Raw genomic sequence first — 23,752 nt, 5'->3', positions numbered from 1 at the left:
TTGGTGTTCTTTGGCTTGTAGATGCATCATTCCAGTCCATGCCTTCAGCTTCACATTGGCTTCTTCACTCTTTCTGTACTTCCTCTTCTGTTCCCTCTTGAGAATAATGGAATTATTGTTATTAATTATTGTTATTAATAAAAATTTGGATACTTAAAGGTTTTGGTTAATAGTTTTAAAAATTGGACATTTCTATATCTGTTAAAATAGACATCATCAAAAGAAGGGGGCAATTTTCTTTTGTATTTTTGATAGCTCTGTATTTATTGCATTTAGTTGCTCTCTCCTTTGCTCTTTGCTTTAATTTCTAGAACAAATAGCTTCTTTTTTTTTTTCTTGTAAAATGTCATTCTTTATCTGAGATAATTTGAAATACTTTTTTTCATGATTAAGGAGAGGTATTTTAGGAAGGAACAAAACAAATGATGCATTAAAAAGTGGATGGAGTAGGATAATTTCTTAAATTTAATAGCCTAATTTTACATAGTAACTGTGAAAAACGAACCATACTCTTTGATACATATTCTGATACATTTCTTCAAATAGCCAAACTTGTTTTTAAAAAATTGACTTTTTCCAAAAATTCTTTTACTGCAAATGGTATAGACATGATCACTTTTTAATATTTTCCTGAATTGTGGTTGTTGCTAATTGTGGTTTAATTGTGTTCATTGTGATTTGGTCTATAATACATTGTCGTTTACGTGTGCTCTTTTCTCATGAATTTTCACTTCTTTGGCCTTATCCTCATTTGTTTAATCAGTTAGTAAAATTGTAGGTAAATTCATTGCACAGGGCTCTCCATATCCCCAGGTTGTGTATCCACAAGTTAAGCCAAACTCAGGTCAAAGATGTTCAGGAACAAAAAATATTCATAAAGTTCCAAAAAGCAAAATGTGATTTTCCCAAGCACCAGCAACTACTTACATAGCATTTTACATTGTATTAGTTATTGTAAGTAATCTAGAGATGATTTAAAGTAAACGAGAGGATGTACATAGGTTAAATGCAAATATTATGCCCTTTTTGTAAGGAACTGGAACGAATCCCCTGTGGATACTGAAGGAGGACGTGTCTGAAGCAAAACGTGAGGGAAGATTCAAGGAAGTTTCTCTTTGGGTAAAAATTCAAGTACTCCAGTGAGCTGATTCTGCCGCCAGCTTTTTCAGTGACTCAGAAACTCTTCTTTCTGTTTTTTTTTTTTTTTTGGCCTGAGGCTGTCACTCTTTGAGGTTGCCTTGTGTTAGAACCTTGTTTCTAAGGAATCAGAAATGTAGAGAGGGAAAAAGGTACCTTAGAAATTAACCTTTTTAGTATCTTTATTTCACTGATGAGGAAACTGAGACACTGAGAGATAAGAGAACTCAATAAGGTCTTGCTTTTATTTATGTGTTTGTCTTTACCTAGTCTAGAGAGCTGTCAACCATACTATGAATTATTGAATTTCACTTTTTGAGCAAGCTTTACCTGTACTTAATTGAAATAGTAGAGTCAGCTCCCATGGATGAAGCAAATGGAAACAAAACAAAACAAAACAAAACCTTGTAGGATTTCCTAGCAAAGTCCTTCTGGGCTGCTACATGGTAATGTTTACACACTCCAAGGGGATCCATATTCAGTCCTCCTTAGTATTAAAGTACTAAGTTAACAAAAACAGTATTAATAGAAAATTATTATTATTAAAGTTTTTGAAGTATCTTTCCCTGTGTTCAGATATTATGAATACATAAACACGCAATTGCTTAATATTTTATGTTTGTCCTGTTTAGAAGTTGAGTATTTGGCGATAGAAGGTTTTTGGTTTTGTTTTGCAAATATTCTGGTATGCCAGAACTAGGAATATCTACAAAGTACATAACTTCTTTGAAATACTGCAGTTCTCTTATTTGCTCATCAGTCTTTTGTGGGGGGTAGGTGAAATATTTATTCCTTTAAAAGGAAATATTCATTTGCCTAGAGCAGTTGCTGGAGATACAGTGCCTAAAAATTAAAGTAGTTGTTTACACAGATTATGAAGAGATCTAGGAGACAATGTTATTTGAAGAGAGTTGAAGTTTTTCACTGATTAAACCTTATACCTGTAGGGAGTTGGGAAGAAAAATATTAATATTTTATGACATACTAGAAAACTAGTCTCTAATCTTTTTCATTTGCTGATGAATAGATTTAAAATAGAAATGTTAGTCAAGGGTATAAGTTTGCCAATTATATTCCAAATATCTTGTAGTCAGTTTATCTTTAACCATGGTAACAGACAGAGTGGTGAAATAAGTTGGTAAGTTGCCATTGACAGCCTAAAATTAGGCAAATGTACCAGCTTTTACAAGGCCTGTAATATCTAAAACACTGATGTTAACCTGCTCTGTGTTTATAGTTCACAAAGAATGACATTTATAAATGGTATTTGACAGGGTAACTTACAAACTAAATTGCCATTTGCCAAATGGCACAAGGAGTTTATTCAAAAGAAGACCGTTAATTCAATACCAAGGACTGATTCACAAGAATAGAAAGCTGGAGAGGGTGTATTGCCTAAAAATTTCCTATTTGAATTTTTGCCCCAAATTAACATCCTTAAGATACACTTGGTCATTTAAAATGAAATGTTGCTTTAGTTTGCTTTTTGTGTTTGGTGTCTTTTCCCTTCTCCCCCTATGGTGGGATTAAAATTACAGATAGAGAGTTCTGATTTATCTAGTTTATTTATCTAGTTTATCTGGTTTATCTAGTGAAGAAGTGGGTTGGTGCATAACTGTAAACAAGTAAAAGACAGTATATAAAGGAAAGTAAGGTAGCCCTCAGTGTCTGATTCTGTGTGACCCCGTGGACTGTATCTTGCCAGGCTCCTCTGTCCATGGAATTCTCCAGGCAAGGATACTGGAGTGGGTTACTTTTTCCTCCTTCAGGGGATCTTTCCACCCAGGGATTGAACTATGTCCCTTCCATCTCTTGTACTGGCAAGCAGGTTCTTTACCACTAGCACCACCTAGAAAGCCAAAGGTAGCCTTATTAAAATTTAATTCTTTAATAGAGTTTTGGGGAATCAGAGAATGAGGTATTATTTTTCCAATATCAAAATGGTAGACAGAAGGATGTTTTAATTAAAAAGTAATTTTTAATTACTGGTTTGTGGCCACAGCACTTTACGTGGTTCATTTTTATTTACTGGTAGAAAACTAGGAGAAATTGTTAGTGAAGCCTCATTACATTGACTTCATACAGGGAAAACTCAGTACATTTAAGTTTTATCAGTACAGTTTGACTTTCATAATTAAAGCCTTTAAAAAAAAAATCAAGACTTTTCCCTCTCTCCAAAAATAATGTCCTGTTAGAATTTGTACCTGTCTGGATTTAAATAGCATTTATGAGGGGCCTGCTATTGTATTAGGCACTGAGTACTACCCTACAGCAGCTCTGCATCATGGGAGAACCAAAGTACAAACAGAAAACGATTATGTAAGTGCTACAAGAAAACCCTAGACGCACTATGGAAACTCATGTAAATTTGTTCTTTTGGTCCCCATTCTGTTACTACTTGTATTTTCTAAATAGTTCTCAGATTTGCTGTAATCTTCCTGTTTTCATTGTTTCTTAATTCTTGTTCCAGTTAAATATTTCTTCCTTAGAGACACCAGAGTGATTTATCTTAAATGAAAATTTGGACTTATATATTTAATAACACTCTTCAAAGACTTCTCACATATCGTATAAACTCACATTTCTTCAAAAACCATAAGGATTTAAAAAAAAAAATTCAGTTACCTTTGTAACCTCTTCCAGCCTTCAGCTCTCACTGAATTAATTCCACTTCTCCAACAAGTAAAACTTTGACATCTCCCCATACTGTTTTTCACCTTACTGCTTGAGGTGCCCACTTCGTTGTTACTCTGCCCCTGCCTTGTAAACTAACTCAGTTGATCCTTAATAGGTAAAACTAGTATCTTCCCCTGAAGGACATCTTTCATAATCCCATGGAGACTGGATTATGTGTTCCTTGCCAGTGCTCATATAGGAAATTTATGCATGCTATCTGTAAGGCAAGAATATGGAGATTTTTATTTTCTTAATTCTTTCTTGTTTTTTTTTTTTTTTAAACAACTTTACAAACTAATGTGATAGTTACTTACCACTTTCAGAAGTCAACACCATTCTTTGTTTTTAATTTTCATTGTGAACTCTTGGCTTTAAAGATACTTGATAATGTTTCACCCTGTTGCAGTTTTTGATGCTCAGATTGTTGTGTTGCCAATAGGAGATTATTCAGGTTGGCTTTTGAGTCTCTTTGGCATGACTAGTCAGTCAGTTAGTTGAATCACTCAGTCGTGTCCGACTCTTTGTGACCCCATGGACTGTTGCATGCCAGGCTTCCCTGTCCATCACCAGCTGCTGGAGCTTACTCAAACTCATGTCCATCGAGTCGGTGATGCCATCCAACCATCTCATCCTCTGTCGTTCTCTTCTCCTCCTGCCTGCATGACTAGTAATGTTTGTATAAATTCAGTTATTTTTCTAACTCTGTGTTACAGTGGTATTTTGTTATTCTAGCACTTACCACAGATTGACTTGCATTATAATTAATTCCCCCTGATAATCCATAAGGGAAGGAATTGTTATCTTTGTAACTCTATTATTTATTTCAATGCTTTACTTTTTTATTTAGAGCTTGGTAATTTTTCTGCTTTGATAACAGTACTTTCAGAAGACAATACTTAAATTAAACTTTTGGTTTGTGTAGTTCTTTATTATATTGAGTGCCAATGATGTGCCATATACCAAGGCAGACACTTATTTTGAGTAATTTGATGTAATTTAGTAGTAAATATGAAATAGTCTCTGTATGCTGAATATCTGTTACATTAAGTATTAAACATAATGCTTCAGCTTATAGTAGCAATAAAGGACAGAAATGGTATGGACCTAATAGAAGCAGAAGATTTTAAGAGGTGGCAAGAATACAGAAAAAAATTGTACAAAAAAGATCTTCACAACCCAGATAATCACAATGGTGTGATCACTGACCTAGAGCCAGACATCCTGGAATGTGAAGTCAGGTGGGCCTTAGAAAGCATCACTGTGGGGGAACACATGTATACCTGTGGCAGATTCATTTTGATATTTGGCAAAACTAATACAATATTGTAAAGTTTAAAAATAAAATAAAATTAAAAAAAAAAAGATAGAAAGCATCACTACGAACAAAGCTAGTGGAGGTGATGGAATCCCAGTTGAGCTATTTCAAAACCAAAAAGATGATGCTGTGAAAGTGTTGCACTCAACATGTCAGCAAATTTGGAAAACTCGGCAGTGCCATAGGACTGGAAAAGGTCAGTTTTCATTCCAATCCCAAAGAAAGGCAATGCCAAAGAATGCTCAAACTACCGCACAATTGCACTCATCTCACACACTAGTATAGTAATGCTCAAAATTCTCCAAGCCAGGTGTCAGCAATACATGAACTGTGAACTTCCAGATATTCAAGCTGGTTTTAGAAAAGGCAGAGGAATCAGAGATCAAATTGCCAACATCTGCTGGATCATTGAAAAAGCAAGAGAGTTCCAGAAAAACATCTACTTCTGCTTAATTGATTATGCCGAAGTGTTTGACTGTGTGGATCACAATAAACTATGGAAAATTCTGAAAGAGATGGTAATACCAGACCACCTGACCTGCCTCTTGAGAAACCTATATGCAGGTCAGGAAGCAGCAGTTAGAACTGGACATGAAACAACAGACTGGTTCCAGATAAGAAAAGGAGTACGTCAAGGCTGTATATTGTCACCCTGCTTATTATATGTGGAGTACATCATGAGAAACACTGGGCTGGAAGAAGCACAAGCTGGGAATCAAGATTGTTGGGAGAAATATCAATCACCGCAGATATGCAGATGATACCACCCTTATGGCAGAAAGTGAAGAGGAACTAAAAAGCCTCTTGTTGAAAGTGAAAGAGGAGAGTGAAAAAGTTGGCTTAAAGCTCAACATTCAGAAAACGAAGATCATGGCATCTGGTCTCATCACTTCATGGGAAATAGATAGGGAAACAGTGGAAACAGTGGCTGATTTTATTTTTCTGGGCTCCAAAGTCACTGCAGATGGTGACTGCAGCCATGAAATTAAAAGATGCTTGCTCCTTGGAAGGAAAGTTATGACCAACCTAGATAGCATATTCAAAAGCAGAGACATTACTTTGCCAACAAAGGTCCATCTAGTCAAGGCTATGGTTTTTCCAGTGGTCATGTATGGATGTGAGAGTTGGAGTGTGAAGAAAGCTGAGCGCCAAAGAATTGATGCCTTTGAACTGTGGTGTTGGAGAAGACTCTTGAGAGTCCCTTGGACTGCAAGGAGATCCAGCCAGTCCATTCTACAGGAGATGAGTCCTGGGTGTTCTTTGAAAGGACTGATGCTAAAGCTGAAACTCCAGTACTTTGGCTACCTCATGCGAAGAGTTGACTCATTGGAAAAGACTCTGATGCTGGGAGGGACTGGGGGCAGGAGGAGAAGGGGATGACAGAGGATGAGATGGCTGGATGGCATCACCAACTTGATGGACATGAGTTTGAGTAAATTCTGGGAGTTGGTGATGGTCAGGGAGGCCTGGCATGCTACGATTCACGGGGTCGCAAAGAGTCGGACACGACTGAGCGATTGAATTGAACTGAACATTCCCTAAGTGTTTTCTCTATGATGTTAATAGGTGTTATTAGAATAGAGGTATTTTTATGGTCAAATAAGTTTGGGAAATACTGAGTTAAACAGAGGTTAACAACTTTATTATAGGATTTCATAGTTTATGTGTAGTGTTACTGCCTATAAGACAAACAGAAGAAACATGTTTAATTTTTCAGTTTGTTTAATTCCCTCTCCCCCACCCCCCAAATATCTGTGTAACATACTGAGGAAAATGCTGGCCAAGTTATATAAAAGAGTGCAGTGCAGTGGAAAAGGCATGTTGTTGTAAGTCAGGACTTGAATTTCTTCCCTGAAACCCTAGATGCAGAACTCTCTGACAGCCTCTGTTGTCTCATCAGTGTAAGAATATATATAGCACTAGTATGTACAGCCTGGTATACTGGAGTGGGTATAGCCTTTCTCTTCTCCAGCGGATCTTCCCAATCCAGGGATTGAACCCAGGTCTCCTGCTTTGCAGGCCGATTCTTTACCAGCTAAGCCAGAAGGGAAGCCCAAGAATCCTGGAGTGGGTAGCCTTTCCCTTCTCCAGAGGATCTTCCCAAACCAGGAACTGAACCGGGGTCCCCTGCATTGCTGCAGGAGGATTCTTTACCTACTGAGCTATCAGGGAAGCCCATGTACAGCCTAAGATTACAAATTCTTTACAAAGCACTTGACAAAGATTAGTAATTTAGCATAATCTTACTATCTAGATAAACAGTTCATTCCTTCCTCTTCGAAGTTTTTCCTATTTCTACATACTGCTACTGCTAAGTCGCTTCAGTTGTGTCCAACTCTGTGCGACCCCATAGACGGCAGCCCACCAGGCTCCCCCGTCCCTGGGATTCTCCAGGCAAGAACACTGGAGTGGGTTGCCATTTCCTTCTCCAATGCATGAAAGTGAAAAATGAAAGTGAAGTCGCTCAGTCGTGTCCGACTCCTCGCAACCCTATGGACTGCAGCCTTCCAGGCTCCTCCATCCATGGGATTTTCCAGGCAAGAGTACTGGAGTTGGGTGCCATTGCCTTCTCCGAATTCTACATAGGGAAGATGAAACAGTCTGTTTTCTAAAGGCATTCCTGTAGTCACTCTTGGTAGCAATTTTGTAGCCATCTGGATTCGTGAATTAAAGCAAACCTTTTCTTAACTAATAACAATAGTGGCCCAGGTCCCTTAAATTCTAATTCTGAGGAATCTGAACTAAGCACCCAGGAGCAATTTATCTTAACTTCTTCTCCACATTAATTGTATCTTATGTAGGTAAGGGGAAGAAAGCTAAACACTTCAATGTGTTTGATTTTGAATAACTTAGATCTATTTCATCATCTCATTTTTAATTTCAAATGATTGAATTAGTGGCAGTAATATGTTAGGTATTTTCTAAAATACAAAGGTACTTAAATAACCTAGATATTTTAATACTCTTGGCATTTTAATTGCTTTATAAATATGATACAGCTTTTCATGCTATTTATAGTTAACTATTGGAAATATGTAAACAAGGAAGGTGCTGTAGTCTTGATTCATAATACGTATGCATCATTTAGTCAGGGTTTTGTTTTCGAGTAATAAACCAGAGTATATCCTGTGATAAACATTAAAAGAATGCAAAAAAGGCATATATACCTTGCTTCCTTGTCTCATGCTGTGTTATTAAGGAAAGGGAAGCATTAGGTAATTTATCAAAATGACATAATAGCTAACATTTATTGAGCTCTTATGTGTCTGTTACTGTTGTTAGCTCAATATGATTTAGCACATTTAATCCTTATGGTTATCCTGTGGTTACTAATAATATTAAATTTTTTGCATATTTTTAGAACTGAGTAAACTGTACTTCCGGAGGAGTTTTGTGTATTTTCATTTGCTCTCTTAATAGGTCTGACAGCTTCCCAGCTGGCAAGGCAGCCATGGAGAGTCAGTAGAGCATCTGACAATGATTAGGGGTTAAATACTACCCTTCTCAGATACCTCTTAGTGATCAGAGCCAAGGCAGAAGAACATAAGGTGGTTTGTGTAAGGATGTGAATGAAATTACTGGTGGGTAAGACCTCAATTGTAGAGCCAGTCCATCTGGATTTGAATTCCTATATTCCGCTACTTACTGTTAAATTTTGTACAACTTAAGTTTTTGTAACTATAAAATAGGTATAGCAGTAGTATCTACTTCATAGAATTGTGAGGATTCATTAAATTAGTTTGTGGAAATTGTGTCTGGCAGTTGGTAAATAACAAATTTTAAAGACAGACCACCTCTTATTGACATCTTGGGTGATATAAAGGTTATTTTCAATGAACATGACTCAACACCAGTACTTTCTCTACTTTTACTTTCAAGTTTTCTGTTTTTCAGACAAAACTGATACTGATGCTATTATTACATGATTTCCTGAATGGAAGGATTGGGGGAGAGATTTCTTTTAAAAAAAAAAAAAGGGTATTTCTTCAGAAATGTCTGTCTACTGCAATAAATGAGAAAACATCAGGAGGTTGAAGTAATTTGAGTGAAGTCATTAGTTAGTAACTGATAAGGCTGAAGTTTAAGTCTAGGATTTTAATTCTGTGTCCCCTGCTTTAAAAATAAAGTGAATAATTTTACAGTGAGTAGAAATTTTCTGATTTAATTTCCTTTGTAAACAAGGCTATATCTTAAATTGGTCTTAAATAGAACTAGATTCTTTTTTGTTTGTTTGTTTTTTTAGAAATTTCTTCCATGTCTATGTATAGAAGGACTCTTTTCCTGAAAGCAAATTGGAGACAGAGTAAAGCAAATACTGTTGTCAACAAGCTGCAGTCTAATAGCGTTAGATGTTAAAAAGTATCAGATGAAAATGTACAGTATCCTAGGTTAACGTCTATGTAGCACAAGGTTCCTTTTTCATTTACTTGGCTGTTTATTAGAATTGTCTATGAAAGAGGGGATCTTCATTTGCCCTTAAGCAGAAATGACTACACAGGGGCTTCCCTGGTGTCTCAGTGGTAAAGAATCCACCTGCCAGTGCAGAAGACATGGGTTCTATTCATGGTCAGGGAAGATCTCACATGCCACAGAGCAGCTAAGTCCATGGGCCACAACTACTGATCCTGTGCTCTACAGCCTGGGAATCATGGCTACTGAGCCCGTGCGCCACAGCTATGAAGCCTGCAAGCCCTAGAGCTCATGCCACTGTATGTATGTAGAGGCCACTGCAAAGAGAATGCATGCATTCTTCTGCCTCACAACTGTATCCCCCGCTCACTGTAACTAGAGAAAGCCTGCACAGCAATAGACACCAAGTGGAGACAAAAATAATAAAATAAATTAAATAATTAATTTTAAAAAATGACTACACAGGAGTACCAACCATTGAGAAATAAGAAGCTGAGAAATTCTTAGAGTACGTGGAAGAATGCTCAGATACAGTTACTCAGATTTGCTTTGTTTCTCAGTGTGTGAGTCCATTTCCTGATGCTTTTGTTCTTTGAGAAATTGACTTTTAACTGAAATTTTTTTTTTACCTGTGATGCTTAAGGAAATATTCTGATATATTTTTGATAGGTTGAACAAATCAAAAATTGAAAGCTGCAAAAGCTAGATTTTCCTATAAATACTTCAGTTTAAGAATTGCTTATTGTCTAAGTTAAATATGACCATTGAATTTCTTCATAGCTTAAATTGCTGTTAATATGAATGTTTAACTTGTCATCCCTATTTACAAGTTCATACCATAGTGCCATAGATGTCAAAATCAGAAACTAACTCAGCTTTCTATTATGTTTAAAATACTATGTCATGGAGTAAATAACTCAGTGTTGATCCAAAAATTCTAGAGAGGGCATTTTGATGAAATCCAATTACAGCAGATTTTCTCCAGTTGTATATGATATTTTTGTGTAATGCTAGACATAGTTGGCATTAAAATAAAACTTAAATGCCTGATATATATTAAGTGCTGCACTGTCCAATTTCAAAAATGTCACTGAAGAAGCAAGTTCAGAGGTTTTTTCATTTTTGCTCTACTCACTGAGTGCTCTACTCACTGAGTAAATGGCAGAACTTGGCTTGTCCAGATCTTCTGTCTCTAAAGCCCTGCTTAAGGAAAACAAAAACTCATTATTATTTACTTTCATAGCAATTATCTGATTATCCAAGCAAAAATTACGTATTTAATAATTGCAGACAAGTTTCTTATACATATTTACAGAGCAGTCCTAAAATTCCCTGCAATGGAAGTGCAGAATCTTAATCCCTAGACTACCAGGGAAGTTGCCCGATGTCTTTTTAATTATAGACATATCTACCTATATATCTATATCTATTTATATGTCTTTTCCCTTTAAATGTTGTTATGTTATTTTAGTTAAAGAAATTTTGCAGAAACATAGCTATTCCTTTTTACAAAACAGCTTTTATTGACATGGGGCTTCAATGCAATAAAACTCATTTGTTTTAAGTGTACAGCCATCACTGCAATCTAATTTCAGAACATTTTGATCATTAACCCCAAAAATGTATTGCTTATTTGTAGACAGGGAAGACTGACATGCTGCTGTCCATGGAGTTGGAAAGAGTGAGGCAGGACTTAGTGACTGAACAACAACATTTGTAGTCACTCCTCATTTCCACCCCCACTGGCACACAACCACTGATCTACTTTTTGTATCATAGATTTGTCTTTTCTGTACATTTCATGTAAACAGAATGATGGAAGAGTGGTCTTTTGTATCTGACTTCTTTTCTTAACGTGCTATTTATGAGTTTCACTCCTGTTCTAGCATATGTGAGTACTCCATTCCTTTTTATTGCTGAGTATAATACCATTGATGCTTTTGAACTGTGATGTTGGAGAAGACTCTTGAGAGTCCCTTGGACTGCAAGGAGATCCAACCAGTCCATTCTGAAGGAGATCAGCCCTGGGATTTCTTTGAAAGGAATGATGCTAAAGCTGAAACTCCAGTACTTTGGCCACCTCATGTGAAGAGTTGACTCACTAGAAAATACTCTGATGCTGGGAGGGATTAGGGGCAGGAGGAAAAGGGCACGACAGAGGATGAGATGGTTAGATAGCATCACCGACTCGATGGACATGAGTTTGAGTGAACTCCGGGAGTTGGTGATGGACAGGGAGGCCTGGTGTGCTGAAGTTCATGGGGTCGCAGAGAGTCAGACACGACTGAGCAACTGAACTGAACTGAACTGAACTGAGAATACTATTGTATAGCTGTGCCATGTTTTGTTTATTCACCATTGGTGAACATCTGGGTTGTTTACACTTTTTGACTGTTATGAATGGTGCAGGTATAAACATTCACATACGCATCTTCATATGGACATACGTTTTCATTTTTCTTAGAATAATAACTAGGAGTGGAATTACCAGGTCAAAACTGTCAAACTGTTTTCAAAGTGGCTTCTTCATTTTACATTCCCACAAGCTTTGTATGAGGATTTTAGTTTCTCCCCATCCTTGCCAGCATCTGCCAGCATTATTGCCTTTTCTTTTTTTTTTGGCCATGCTGCCTGCGGCATCTTAGTTTCCCACCTGGGATCTGTCCTGTGCTCCCTGCAGTGGAAGTGCAGAGTCTTAACCTCTGGACCACCAGGGAAGTTGCCTGATGTCTTTAATTACAGACATTCTGGTGGATATGAAGTGCTATCTCTTGGGGACTTAATTTGTATTGTTGTTCCTTTTATTAGTTTGGTATTATAATTGTAATCTACAGTCTGATGCAGTAAACCATCCATAGAATTATCCTATTCATGTGCTTTTTTGGTTTTATTCAGTACTAGACCAATGAAACCCTGTTCAGGGAATTTACTTTTGATTAAAAAGAAAAAAAAAACTTTTATTAAAAAACTCGTCTAAAGTAATTAAACAATACAGTTTAGAGGAAAGTATATGCATTTATGTTTTAATAAATAGTTAATTTGTCTCCTCAATGTACATGAAGTGCTTTGGTGTGGAATCTTTTCTCTTCCTGGTTGGTGTTAATCCTCTTATATGCAAAGTAAGTAATAATACTCCAATCATGAATGCAAAGGAAAAGTGATAGTTATTCTTGGGAATGTAATTGATTAAAAACAAGTCTTGGCAAATCAAAGAATTGATATATCTGAAGTAGTTGGTATGGTTACCTAATTCTTACCTAAACAAGTAATTTGAAGTGGTTTCAGCTACTAAGAGATAGCAGTTTCCACAGATTGCTGTTATTTTGAGAAAAGAAAATGAAGATTTATCTTAGGAAGATAGCACTGTGTAGTGGAAAGTCAGCCTGTGGGTATCAGTGTTTGTAGATGAGATCCAAATTCTGTATCCTATAAGCTCTCTGACCACGAGCAAGTTGTTTCAAACTTTTTGAGACTCAAGTTCCTCATCTTCAAAATGGAGTGAAAAGGTTGACTTTTTTTAATTTTATTTTTTTTATTGAAGTATAGTTGATTTACTGTGTTGTGTTAATTTTTGCTGTACAGCTAAGTGACTCAGTTATACACATACATACATTCTATTTTACATTCTTTTTCATTATAGTTTATACCAGATTATTGAATGATTCCTTGTGATTTATAGTAGGACCTTGTTGTTCATCTATTATGTGTAATAGTTTGCACATACTAACCCCAAAGCCCCAATTCATCCCTCTTCCAGCCCCCATTCCCACTGGTAACCATAAGTCTGAATGTGTTTTGAGAAAGTTCTAGCACAGTGTCTGAGAGGTTTTAAAATAAACATTCTCTCTCATTTTGACACAATTTGAATTTGTAGCACATACAGATACCCTGTCTTAATAACTTGAAAGTCAACCAGGAATAAACAAACAAAAAAACACAAAAAATAGAGCCTATGTTTGAATCTGGTTCCGTCATTTGCTATGTTGTGACTTTGGACAAATTATTGAATTTCCTATGTCCAATTTTCTTTAAAATATGAGGATTATATAATACTGTATAAGTAAAGTAGTTGGCCCAGGGCTTCCTATGTCATGATTGTTGAACTCATTGAATAATAATAACAGGTAGCATTTATTGAGTACTTACTATGTGCTACAATACTGTCCTAAGTACTGTACTTGCATTTAATTATCACAGCAATTTTGTGAAATAGACATTACTGCCATTATCCAGAATTTATAGCTGAAGAAACTTAAGATTCAGAGAAGTCTATTGGTTTCTTCAAAGTCACATAAAGAAGGCATGATAAGCCAAAATTTGAACCAAGTTGTAGTAGGCTTCATAATCTGCACTCCTTAACTGATAGCTGTTCAACTCCCAACTTTGTATCCAAATCTGGCCTGTTTCTTCTTTCATTTTCCATTTTCTTGGCTATGGGCTCTCAGGTGGTTGTGAGTGGTGTGTGTCTTGTTTCCTGCCAGGACTGTAATCTATGACAAAACAACAAGTGCTCAGCAACTAGAACAGCAGTTATGTTTATTCATATAACTGTTATTTTAGCTTAAATGTATTTAGTCTATTGGAAGTCTTGTACATATTCTGACTAGCTTGGTTTGGGTCAACTTGTTATTGAAATGTTAATTTTTATAAATGCATGTTTGGCTAGGAGAATTATAATCTGTGTTGTTGGTGAATATCTTGTCATGGACTTGGTGAGATGAAGTTTGTTTTTTGGGGGGAGGTTTTCTTTCTTAAGCTTGATATATAAACTATGCAGCAGTGGAAATGGTAAAATGAAGACAAAGTAAAGTTTATATTTGGTCTTTCGCTGTGTTTGGATGATTTAGAAACTAAAGAAGTGAACCCTTAATTTTTAAAACTTTATTTTAAGTAATGAATAGATTTTTAAAAGCTTTTTAAAATAGTTTAATAATTTATTTAAACTATTAATAATTTCCATTCTCATTGTTGAAATAACATTTACTGAAAGTTTTGAGTATTAATTGCATGATGTCAAATTTTATAGACTTGGTTGTAAAAACTTTAACACCTGGGAATTGATGTTATAGATTTGTTAAACAGAACTTTAGTATTTACCCTTGGTAATGTGTTTTTGACCCTCTGATTGATTAAGTAAGGCATATTTGAATTATTTTCCTATGATTAATAATAACAACCAATGCTCCCTTTTTTCTCACTAGCAGGGTCTTTTCACAATTTACTGTGCAAAGTTAGGTTAAGTGAAAACGTAGAAGTAAAATTATCTTTGCCAAGATGACTTCTTGGAGAAAGTTTTTAATTGGATAGTGTCTTGATTAATAAATCCACTGAGAATACACTGCCATGTACTAGCACATTGGAAAATAAACAGTCTTCGTAAATTATGCAGAGCGGTGTTGGTTTGCATTAACAGCAACGTTCTCATTAAAGTTGGACCCGGAAAATACACCACTGTGTTCTGCTTCTACTTTCACTACACATATAAACTGTGCCAACAGCGGACAGCCAAGAGCTGGGATGGAAAGACAAACCAGGACTATGTTAGGCCCCGTAGCAGCAGAATTTCTAGAAACTTCTCTGTAGGGCTCTGTGGTATTAATTTTATTTCCCTCTGTTTGCCATTCTTCTGTTTCTCCTGTTTACCTGACATTGAAATGTAGGGAGAATCTGATTGGTTCAGTTTGAGTCAGCTGTCTCCCCTGAAATCACTGGAGGAGGGGCCTGTGCAGGATCAAATTACACAGACCAGGTCCTTTCAAGTCCTCCTCAGAGTGTAGTAGGACTTCAGTCCTTTATTTTTAGTGATTGAATGATTTTACTTAAGTATTAAAGGCATTAAATCAACTATATACTTTTTAAGCTTTAAGTTACAGATTACAACTCCATATTACAGTTGGAAACTTGGCATTCAGGGGCTGTTGAGGACCCCTGATATTACACTGCGTCACTAGATCTCGTTAGTTCTGAGGGTAGATTTTTAATCTCTTGAGGATCCCTGATACCACACTGTATCACTAGCTCTCAGCTCTGAGGGTGAACTTTTAATCTCGTTAGGGTTCCTGATACAACACTACATCACTAGCTCTCATTTGCTCTGAGGGTAGACTTTTACTCTCTTGAGGATCCAAGGGGACACCAGGAGAGGATTCAGAAGAGACAGTCCACGGCTGCTGCTTTCTCCTGTATGTCCAGCCCCCACTGGTGGCTCCAGAGGCCAAAGAACTGATGATGGCCTTTTCTCCTTGGCTTCTTCCAGAACTTGGAGTTCTCCCAGTTCTACCATGGAGCTGTTTGCCAGGCTCCCTTCCTTCTGTTCCCTCCCTTTCCTGTGTGAACCAGTTAATTCCTTCCATCACCACCTAATGCAATTTAAGTTACACTTCTACCACAGGAGTCCTCTGTGAAATGTTGTTTTCTTGGGCTTTTGAGTATTTTAGCATTTTGCCTCTTTAACTCCTTTTTTCCCTTGTTATTCTAGGATGTGGATATCTATCTGCCCTTTCACAGTACTAGAATTTCTGACAGTTTTGTTATTACGGCATAACTTCTCAGCTGAAAATTTCTGTTATATAACTCATAGAAAAAGCCTTATTTATTTTCATAATGAGACTTAAATTGATTTTTTAAAATGGCAGTTACTTTTCTTGACAGTACTTTCCCATGAGAAAATGTATTCAAAACCATCTAGCCCAGTACCTACGGAGAAGGCAATGGCACCCCACTCCAGTACTCTTGCCTGGAAAATCCCATGGATGGAGGACCCTGGTGGGCTGCAGTCCATGAGGTCGCAAAGAGTCGGACACGACTGAGCAACTTCACTTTCACTTTTCACTTTCATGCATTGGAGAAGGAAATGGCAACACACTCCAGTGTTTTGCGTGGAGAATCCCAGGGATGGGGGAGCCTGGTGGGCTGCCGTCTATGGGGTCGCACAGAGTCGGACACGACTGAAGTGACTTAGCAGTAGCAGCAGCAGCCCAGTACCTAAATATTCGATGCTGTGTTGTGTCACTGAGTCGTGTCTGACTCTTTGCAACCCCATGGACTGTAGCCTGCCAGGCTCCTCTGTCCATGGGGATTCTCCAGGCAAGAATATTGGAGTGTATTGCCATGCCCTCCTCCAGGGGATCTTCCCAACCCAGGGATTGAACCCAGGTCTCCCTCATTGCAGACGGATTCTTTACTGTCAGAACACGGGGAACCCAATACTTGATGCTATTCAGATAATATGAGCTTCTATTTCCTCTTGATTTTTTAATGTTTTAGTCATAGTTTAAAAGTAATATATGTCTCCATTACAAAAAGTGGAAAAGGCAGGTAAGTATAATAAGGTCACACAATTACCCTACTATTAACATTGTGAATTTACCACAACAAAATTAGGATTATATTGTATTTAGTTGTTATATCCTGTTTTCATGCAAAAATATTACTGTTTCACATCACTAAATATCCTTTTAAAGCATAATTTTAAAGAGTATAATAGGCTCTTGACTAAATATGCCATAATTTATTAATGAAATGCCTCTACTTATATATAGCGTTCATGTTATTGAACTAATTATCTCTTTTACTTTAATAGCTTTATAGAGATTTTTGAGTCAACAGAGGAACATTTTCAAGCTTTTGAGATATTAGTCCTTATAAATGTAACCAGTCTCTAGTCATACCATATTGTGTATGGATACCCTCTTAATCCCGTTCAAGCTCTTTATTCTAGACCTTCTTTATGTTTCTTGGGCTCTGATACCCCACATCAGCATATTCTCCAAGTAGTTGATCTCTTTACCCTGCAAGGCTGGGTCACTCTCACATGTGGTCCTCTCCTTACCCTTCCCACAAGGTCCCCTTCTATACCCCTCTTTGGTTGATAACCCACCATGGTTACCCCTGTGTGTCAGAGTCTCTGACACCCTGCTTTGCATGTGCCACCCCGCCCCCGGCCCCGGGAACTCTGACCCATCTAATGGCTGTACTCCTGAATTGTTTGGGAGAAGCAGAAGAAAGAGAAAGGAGGTTATGCAGTTTGAAGACTTAACGAAGGGCCTTGCCAACAGCATAGCATTATGCCTAGTATGTTGTAGATATTTGGTGGCAGGGTGTGTGTTTGTTTGTATATTTAATTCTTCTCTCCTGATCCTGAGATTTGGTGGTGAAAGAGAAAATACAAACATGTAACTCAGCTGATTCCCAGCTGACTGTTTCTAATACCAACTCATCTGCATTTGCTCTTCCTGGTGTCCCTAATTTAACTCATTCTGGTTGATTCTGTATTGTCTCCCCGACTGGTTATTTCTTACCTTCATCGTTCCTCATTTCCTAAACTGCCAGCTTCCATATTTCAGCTAATGACTTGGCCTCTGTTTAAATGTGATCAAGATTATTTGACGTGAATATGTTTATCTAATAACTTCAAAATGTTTCAATATTTTTAGCTGTCTTTACCTTCTTTCTTAAAACTCCTGGTTGCCATTTATTATAGTATATTAATATGTATATTATACTCCCTTTATATATATAAATATAATGCTTTAATTATCATATATAAATATATTATACAATCTCTTCCTACCTAATTTTTCTAAGTCTCCTTACTTGATTTCTATAATTCTTCCCTCCAGTTGAATATTTGTCCTTCTTAATAACTTTACTTTGATACTTCTCCTCTCCAGTTGAATATTTACCCTTCTTAATATTTTGTTCTTAAAAAAAAAAAATATTTTGTTCTTGATCTCACTAAGTTATTCTATTCCTCTGGATTATCAAATTGACCACATAATGTCAAAACACCTAGTTTAAGCTTCTGAGTTCCAATTTTTTTTTTTTTTACCTTTTCAACTCTCTGATCTCAGACATAATTCCTAGCTGTCCTAGAGCTCCAACAGCTTTTCTCAAACCTGTGGGTTTTTTTTTTTTTTTTTTTTTAATTCCATGCCGTGGTTAGTGATACCTATACAGTTCAAGATACTTAAGCCAGAAATTGTCATGTTACCTCTTTCCCATGCCCCCATATCCAGTAAGTTTCCTGTTATACCTTTTGTCTCACAAATACTGCTCATTTTCAGACCAACTCTCAGTGATGTGTAAGATGATAGTCCTTACTTCATTCTGAAGTCCTGCCTTCATTACTTCATGTGAATTATAATGAACTCTGAGTATTTTTTCTTTGGATTTATAATGTCTTAGAAGCACATTCTACCACGATCATCTCTCTTTATTGAATTAAAGAATACCCTTCAAGACTTTTTTTCTAAACTTGAATCAGTGTTTTTACTATATCATTAACTGGCTTTTCTTAGGCAATAGAAACTTGGTCATGATTCATGATTTGATAATATGTATGTGGCCTGTAATACACTATTCTTAGGGTTAATCCAGGTAAGGGAGTAGTTTTAGATGATGTATAACGTAGCAGAATCTGTGGGAAGATGTGAAATGGCCTTAGCTGTTATTATTAATAATGACTGGAATCTTTGCTAATTAGCCAGATTTTAATATCTGTAGATGAGGATGTGTTTTCAAACTTTGATGTTTTAATCCAAATGCCAGAGGCCGGGTAGATATGTTATAATTTAAAGTGGGTTAAATTTCATAAATCTGTTTTCTTCCTTTAAAGTTCTATTCTCCATCTAAAAAGACTTTTTACTCTTTAAAAAAAAGGAAGTTTTATTTTTTACTTTGCCTTCTACTTAAGCAGCTTTGCTTTCTGTAGTAAGACTTTTGGTATAATATGATTCTGGTAGTAATTGATAGCAAAAGAAATAAATGACAGTTGAAGCAGAGATTGCCAGGAAACCTCTTTGCTTATGATTATTCCTATTTATTCTATGATTTAAACTTCTTTCCCCAATTAGGATACAGGTATCCCCAACTTGTTGAAAGTGTGGTGTACACCACTTGCTTTTATAAAAGGCCTACATTGGGTTTGTTGCTATCCACCCTCCCCAAAAAATCCAGAGTATTTTCACTTTTATGAAAAAAGGAGAAAAGTGAAAATAGCATCCAGCGTTTGTTTTGCAGTGAGTGAGCTGTTCAAGGGGCCGCACACACCCCAAGCAGCAAGAATGCACCGCCAAACTCCTTCCCCAGGAACAACGTGAAGCATCCCAGCTGCCACTGCTTTGAACTGTGCCTGTGAGCATCTGTGCTTTATCTCGATTTATTTTGTGCCTCTATTAGCAAGATGTGTCCTAAGATAATTGAGTCTTCATTTTTCATTTTAAGCCATTTTGGCCTATAAACAGTTTCATAGGAATGCTCTACTTTCAGAGAGTGGGAGAAATCCTATCCTAACTTTGAATGCTTACCCATTTTAGGTTCTTCTCTTGCCCCCAAAAATAGAATTATAGGGCAGTATTTTAATTATTGGGTTAAAAGGCTTCCATGATTTGGCTTGGGCTTCCCTCGTGGCTCAGACAGTAAAGAATCTGCCTGCAGTGTGGGAGACCCGGGTTCAGTCCGTGGGTTGGGAAGATCCCCCGGTGAAGGAAAAGGGATACTCACTCCATTATTCTTGCCTGGAGAATCCCATGTACAGAGGAGCTGGCAGGCTCCAGTCTGTGGGGTCTCAAAGAGTCAGACATGACTGAGCTGCTGACACTTTAACACTATGACTTGGCGTCTCATATGATTTTAGAGTTCTAAAACTGATTCAGAAGAGTTAAAAAGTTCGTAATTTGGTAGTTGTTACACATTCAAAGGAGTTGCTGACTCATGCCATGTCTTTATGCCACACATTTTTTTCTGACATTATCATCACTCATAGTTTATATTGTGTAATGAAATGATTTAACTTCTTCATTTGATCCTCATCATTAAAGTTACCTGAGTGACTGACAATTATAGGAGTGTGTCTGTATGTATGTAATGGACAATCAGAAACATTGGACAATATGTTGATTAAAATAAGACATTGTGAAAAAGCAAGAGAATAGGATAAGAGAGCATATAATTGGAGACGTAATGGGAATTTGCTATTGAAGATACATAGCAGGTTAGGAGGAGAAGGCAATGGCACTCCACTCCAGTACTCTTGCCTGGGAAATCCCATGGACGGAGGAACCTGGTAGGCTGCAGTCCATGGGGTCGCTAAGAGTCGGACACGACTGAGCGACTTCACTTTCACTTTTCACTTTCATGCATTGGAGAAGGAAATGGCAACCCACTCCAGTGTTCTTGCCTGGAGAATCCCAGGGACAGGGACATGTATATGGGCTGCCATATACATGCTACTCTACATAAAATAGACAAACAACGAGGACTTACTGTATAGCGCAGGGAATTATATTCAATATCTTGTGATAACATATAATGGAAAAGAACTTTTAAAAGAATATGTGTGTGTGTATATACATACTATATACTAACTGGATCACTTTTTTGTTTACCTGAAAGTAACACAAGATTGCAAATTAACTATACTTCAATTAAAAATGGTTATAAAATTAAATTTTAAAGTTTAAAAAGGTCAAAAGAATTAGTTTCCACTAATTCTGGGGAGAGATTTATCTGGAAGCTAATAATCCTAATGATTTTAAATGATCCTAATTGTTTCTTTAGGATTTTTTAGTTATATGAACAGAAGTACCATATGATTTCAGAATGTCTACCATGACAACATAATTTTTTTTATTATAGATGTAAATTTTCTTTCACTGGTGATCAGTATTCTGAGATCTACTGTTTGGTTCAGTAACTTCACTTCTGTTGGTTTGCTCACTGCACCCCTCCGTCTCATGTTTCTTACCATCCTTGTAGACAGATCATTGTGAGAGTGGAAGCCATGTAGTTTAGTTGTCTGGGTAAATGAGATTTTGGGTGTTGACAATTCTGGTTTCACTAATAAACTGTATGTAATTCTAGAAAAATTTTTTCTTGGTTATTAAGGAAAGGATACTTAACTTTACACCGTCATTTGCTTTTTTTCATAGTACCTTCTGCCTCGACATTTCCAGCTATCCTTTTATTTCTACTTTTTTCCATAGTAGCACTGAGTCTTTTCTCTTCCCATACTGGTACATAAAAAAAACTATCTCTGGTCATCCAAATTATCATTAGTGAATCTAAATGTTGTCATACAACCTAGAGGGGTGAGTTGTTGGGGGAGAGTGGGAGGAAGGCTCCAGAGGGAGGGAATATGTGTATACTTACAGCTGTCTTACGTTGTTGTATGGCAGAAACCAACACAACATTGTAAAGCAGTTGTCCTCCAATTAAAACTTTAAAAAAGTTGTCCTGATTTAATTTAAATATAATTAACTTCATCAATTTAAAAATGAGGTATTTGAGGCCTGGAGAGATTGAGATTTGCCAAGAAAGGAAAGAACTAACCTTCACAGAGCACTGACAGTATACCAGACACAGTCATTTTATATTCCAGTTCTGTGAAATATGTTCCGTTTCCCCCATTTTAAAGAATCTCAGAGGTCGAGAAACTTGCCAAGGACCATAAGACTAGTCATGGTGGAGGCAGGATGAAAAGCCAGTTCTCTTGCAGAGTCCAGGGTCTGTTCTAACTCCTGTCAGCAAACATTAAGAGCTGATCAACTAAGTCAGTGCAGGAACATAGGATTAAGAAACCAAAACTTATAAATATAACAAAGGATATATTCTGATTGATAACTTTCATTTTTATAAAAAGACTCAAAAACTAATTATCGTGAGTTGTACTGGAAATCAGTTATCTCGAGATTCTTTAGCCTCTCGTCTTGTGCCTTTAACAGACACTCTTGCTGACAAAGGCAGGCTTCATTTGTCCTGGCACGTGATTGGCCTTTGATGTTTGTTGAATGAGGCCAAGCTTGGAGAGGATTGGGCTCTGTGTTACCTTTTAAAATATTTACTTATTATTATTATTTTTTTTTTTATTGTGGCATGTGGAATCTTTTAGTTGTAGCATTTGGGATCCAGTTCCTCGACCAGGGCCTGAACCCAGGCCCTTTGCTTTGGGAGCATAGAGGCAGAGCCACTGGACCACCAAGAAGTCCCACCTTTTTAAACCTAATTTGGTGTTTGTGAGAATTAATAGCCTACTTTCCAGAGTTTCTGAAATGAGATTGCAAAAAAATGAAACTGAGCATGAAAGTAGTAGGAAAAATTAAGGCTCTAACATAGTATTATGGAATGCCCATTCATTAATGAAAGAGCTGAGTGTTTAAAGTATGTGTGCAAATCTGGGCCTCCATTTGCCCTGCTTATATTTATTTGTGAACTCTCAATCTTTTATTTAAGCACTTCATGTAATTAACTGTTGGTAACTACATTTTTGAAACAACACCTTCTCTTTAGCCTCCTGATATCTGATCCACTGTTCTTGTGAATGTGATGACCTAAGTAGTAATCAGATCACCCAAGAGTAGCTTTTCAAATTGTTTTTCAGAGGTATTTCTTTTCTGGAATCATAACTGGTACATATTTCCCACTTCACCATTTAATTACCTAGTTTTTAGTATTTGTATTCTCGATACCTTCATTTTCATTATAATTTCTTTTCCGGAGAAGCCAGAGCCAAATGACAGACACCTGGACAAAGACAGTCTTTTTCTTTACCTACCAATTCTTTCCTCTCATTCCCCTCCATCCCTGACTGTCCCTCCCACCTCTCCCTCTCCTTGTCCCACCCCTCTATTTCTCTTCCCTATTTTGTCTCAGTATATAGAAAAATAAAAACTAGAATGATTACAAGAAGAGGTAGATGATTCCTTGCAAAGATAATATTCATTGACAGAAACGTATTAGTTTCTTAGATAACCAATTCAAATTACTTTGTGGTTCACTAGACCTGTGTTAGACTCCTGCTTTATAAAAATAGCACATATCCATTGTAGGGAGAAAAAGTGATACAGTATCAGTGAATATAAAGCAGAAAGTAAAAGTGCTGTTCTTTTCTGTACTTTCCAGAGATACTATTAATGGTTTTAATATATCTTTTTGAAATATCTGCTCTCTCTATATATTTATATACATGTTTAATGTAGTTAATTAGCTCCATCCATTTGCCTTTTATAAGTAGGTCTTCAGAATGTCATAAAGCAGTTAGTTCAATTTTAGTGTGCTTGATACTACTAAATTATAATATCTCAATTTCTTTTCTCCTTTTTTCCTTAAAATTATTTTTTTAACCACTTTCAGGACACTGGTCCCTCGAATATTTTCTTTATTTTTTAATTGTTTTTTTAAACCAATCTTAACATTTGCATCATATGGCTTAGATGC

At 36.6% G+C, this 23,752-nt stretch overlaps 1 protein-coding gene across 25 annotated transcripts in view; it reads left to right on the top strand.

The window, feature by feature from the left end:
* Positions 1-23,752, top strand: part of PHTF2 (putative homeodomain transcription factor 2) — a 202,633-nt gene that overhangs the window by 50,902 nt on the left and 127,979 nt on the right. For 23 of the 25 annotated variants that reach the window (XM_070787220.1, XM_070787218.1, XM_070787219.1 and 20 more), the window contains one exon: positions 1,034-1,119. The exons of the other annotated variants lie outside the window; for them this stretch is intronic. In XM_070787220.1, coding sequence (XP_070643321.1) covers positions 1,034-1,119 — 86 coding nt within the window. The remainder of the gene's footprint in view (positions 1-1,033; positions 1,120-23,752) is intronic. 25 annotated transcript variants of the gene reach the window in all.

The sequence above is a fragment of the Bos indicus genome, chromosome 4, assembly GCF_029378745.1.
Source record: "Bos indicus isolate NIAB-ARS_2022 breed Sahiwal x Tharparkar chromosome 4, NIAB-ARS_B.indTharparkar_mat_pri_1.0, whole genome shotgun sequence".
Classification (NCBI taxonomy): domain Eukaryota; kingdom Metazoa; phylum Chordata; class Mammalia; order Artiodactyla; family Bovidae; genus Bos; species Bos indicus.
The sequence above is the reverse complement of the archived record's forward strand: the minus strand, read 5'-3'. Positions and strand labels throughout refer to the sequence as shown.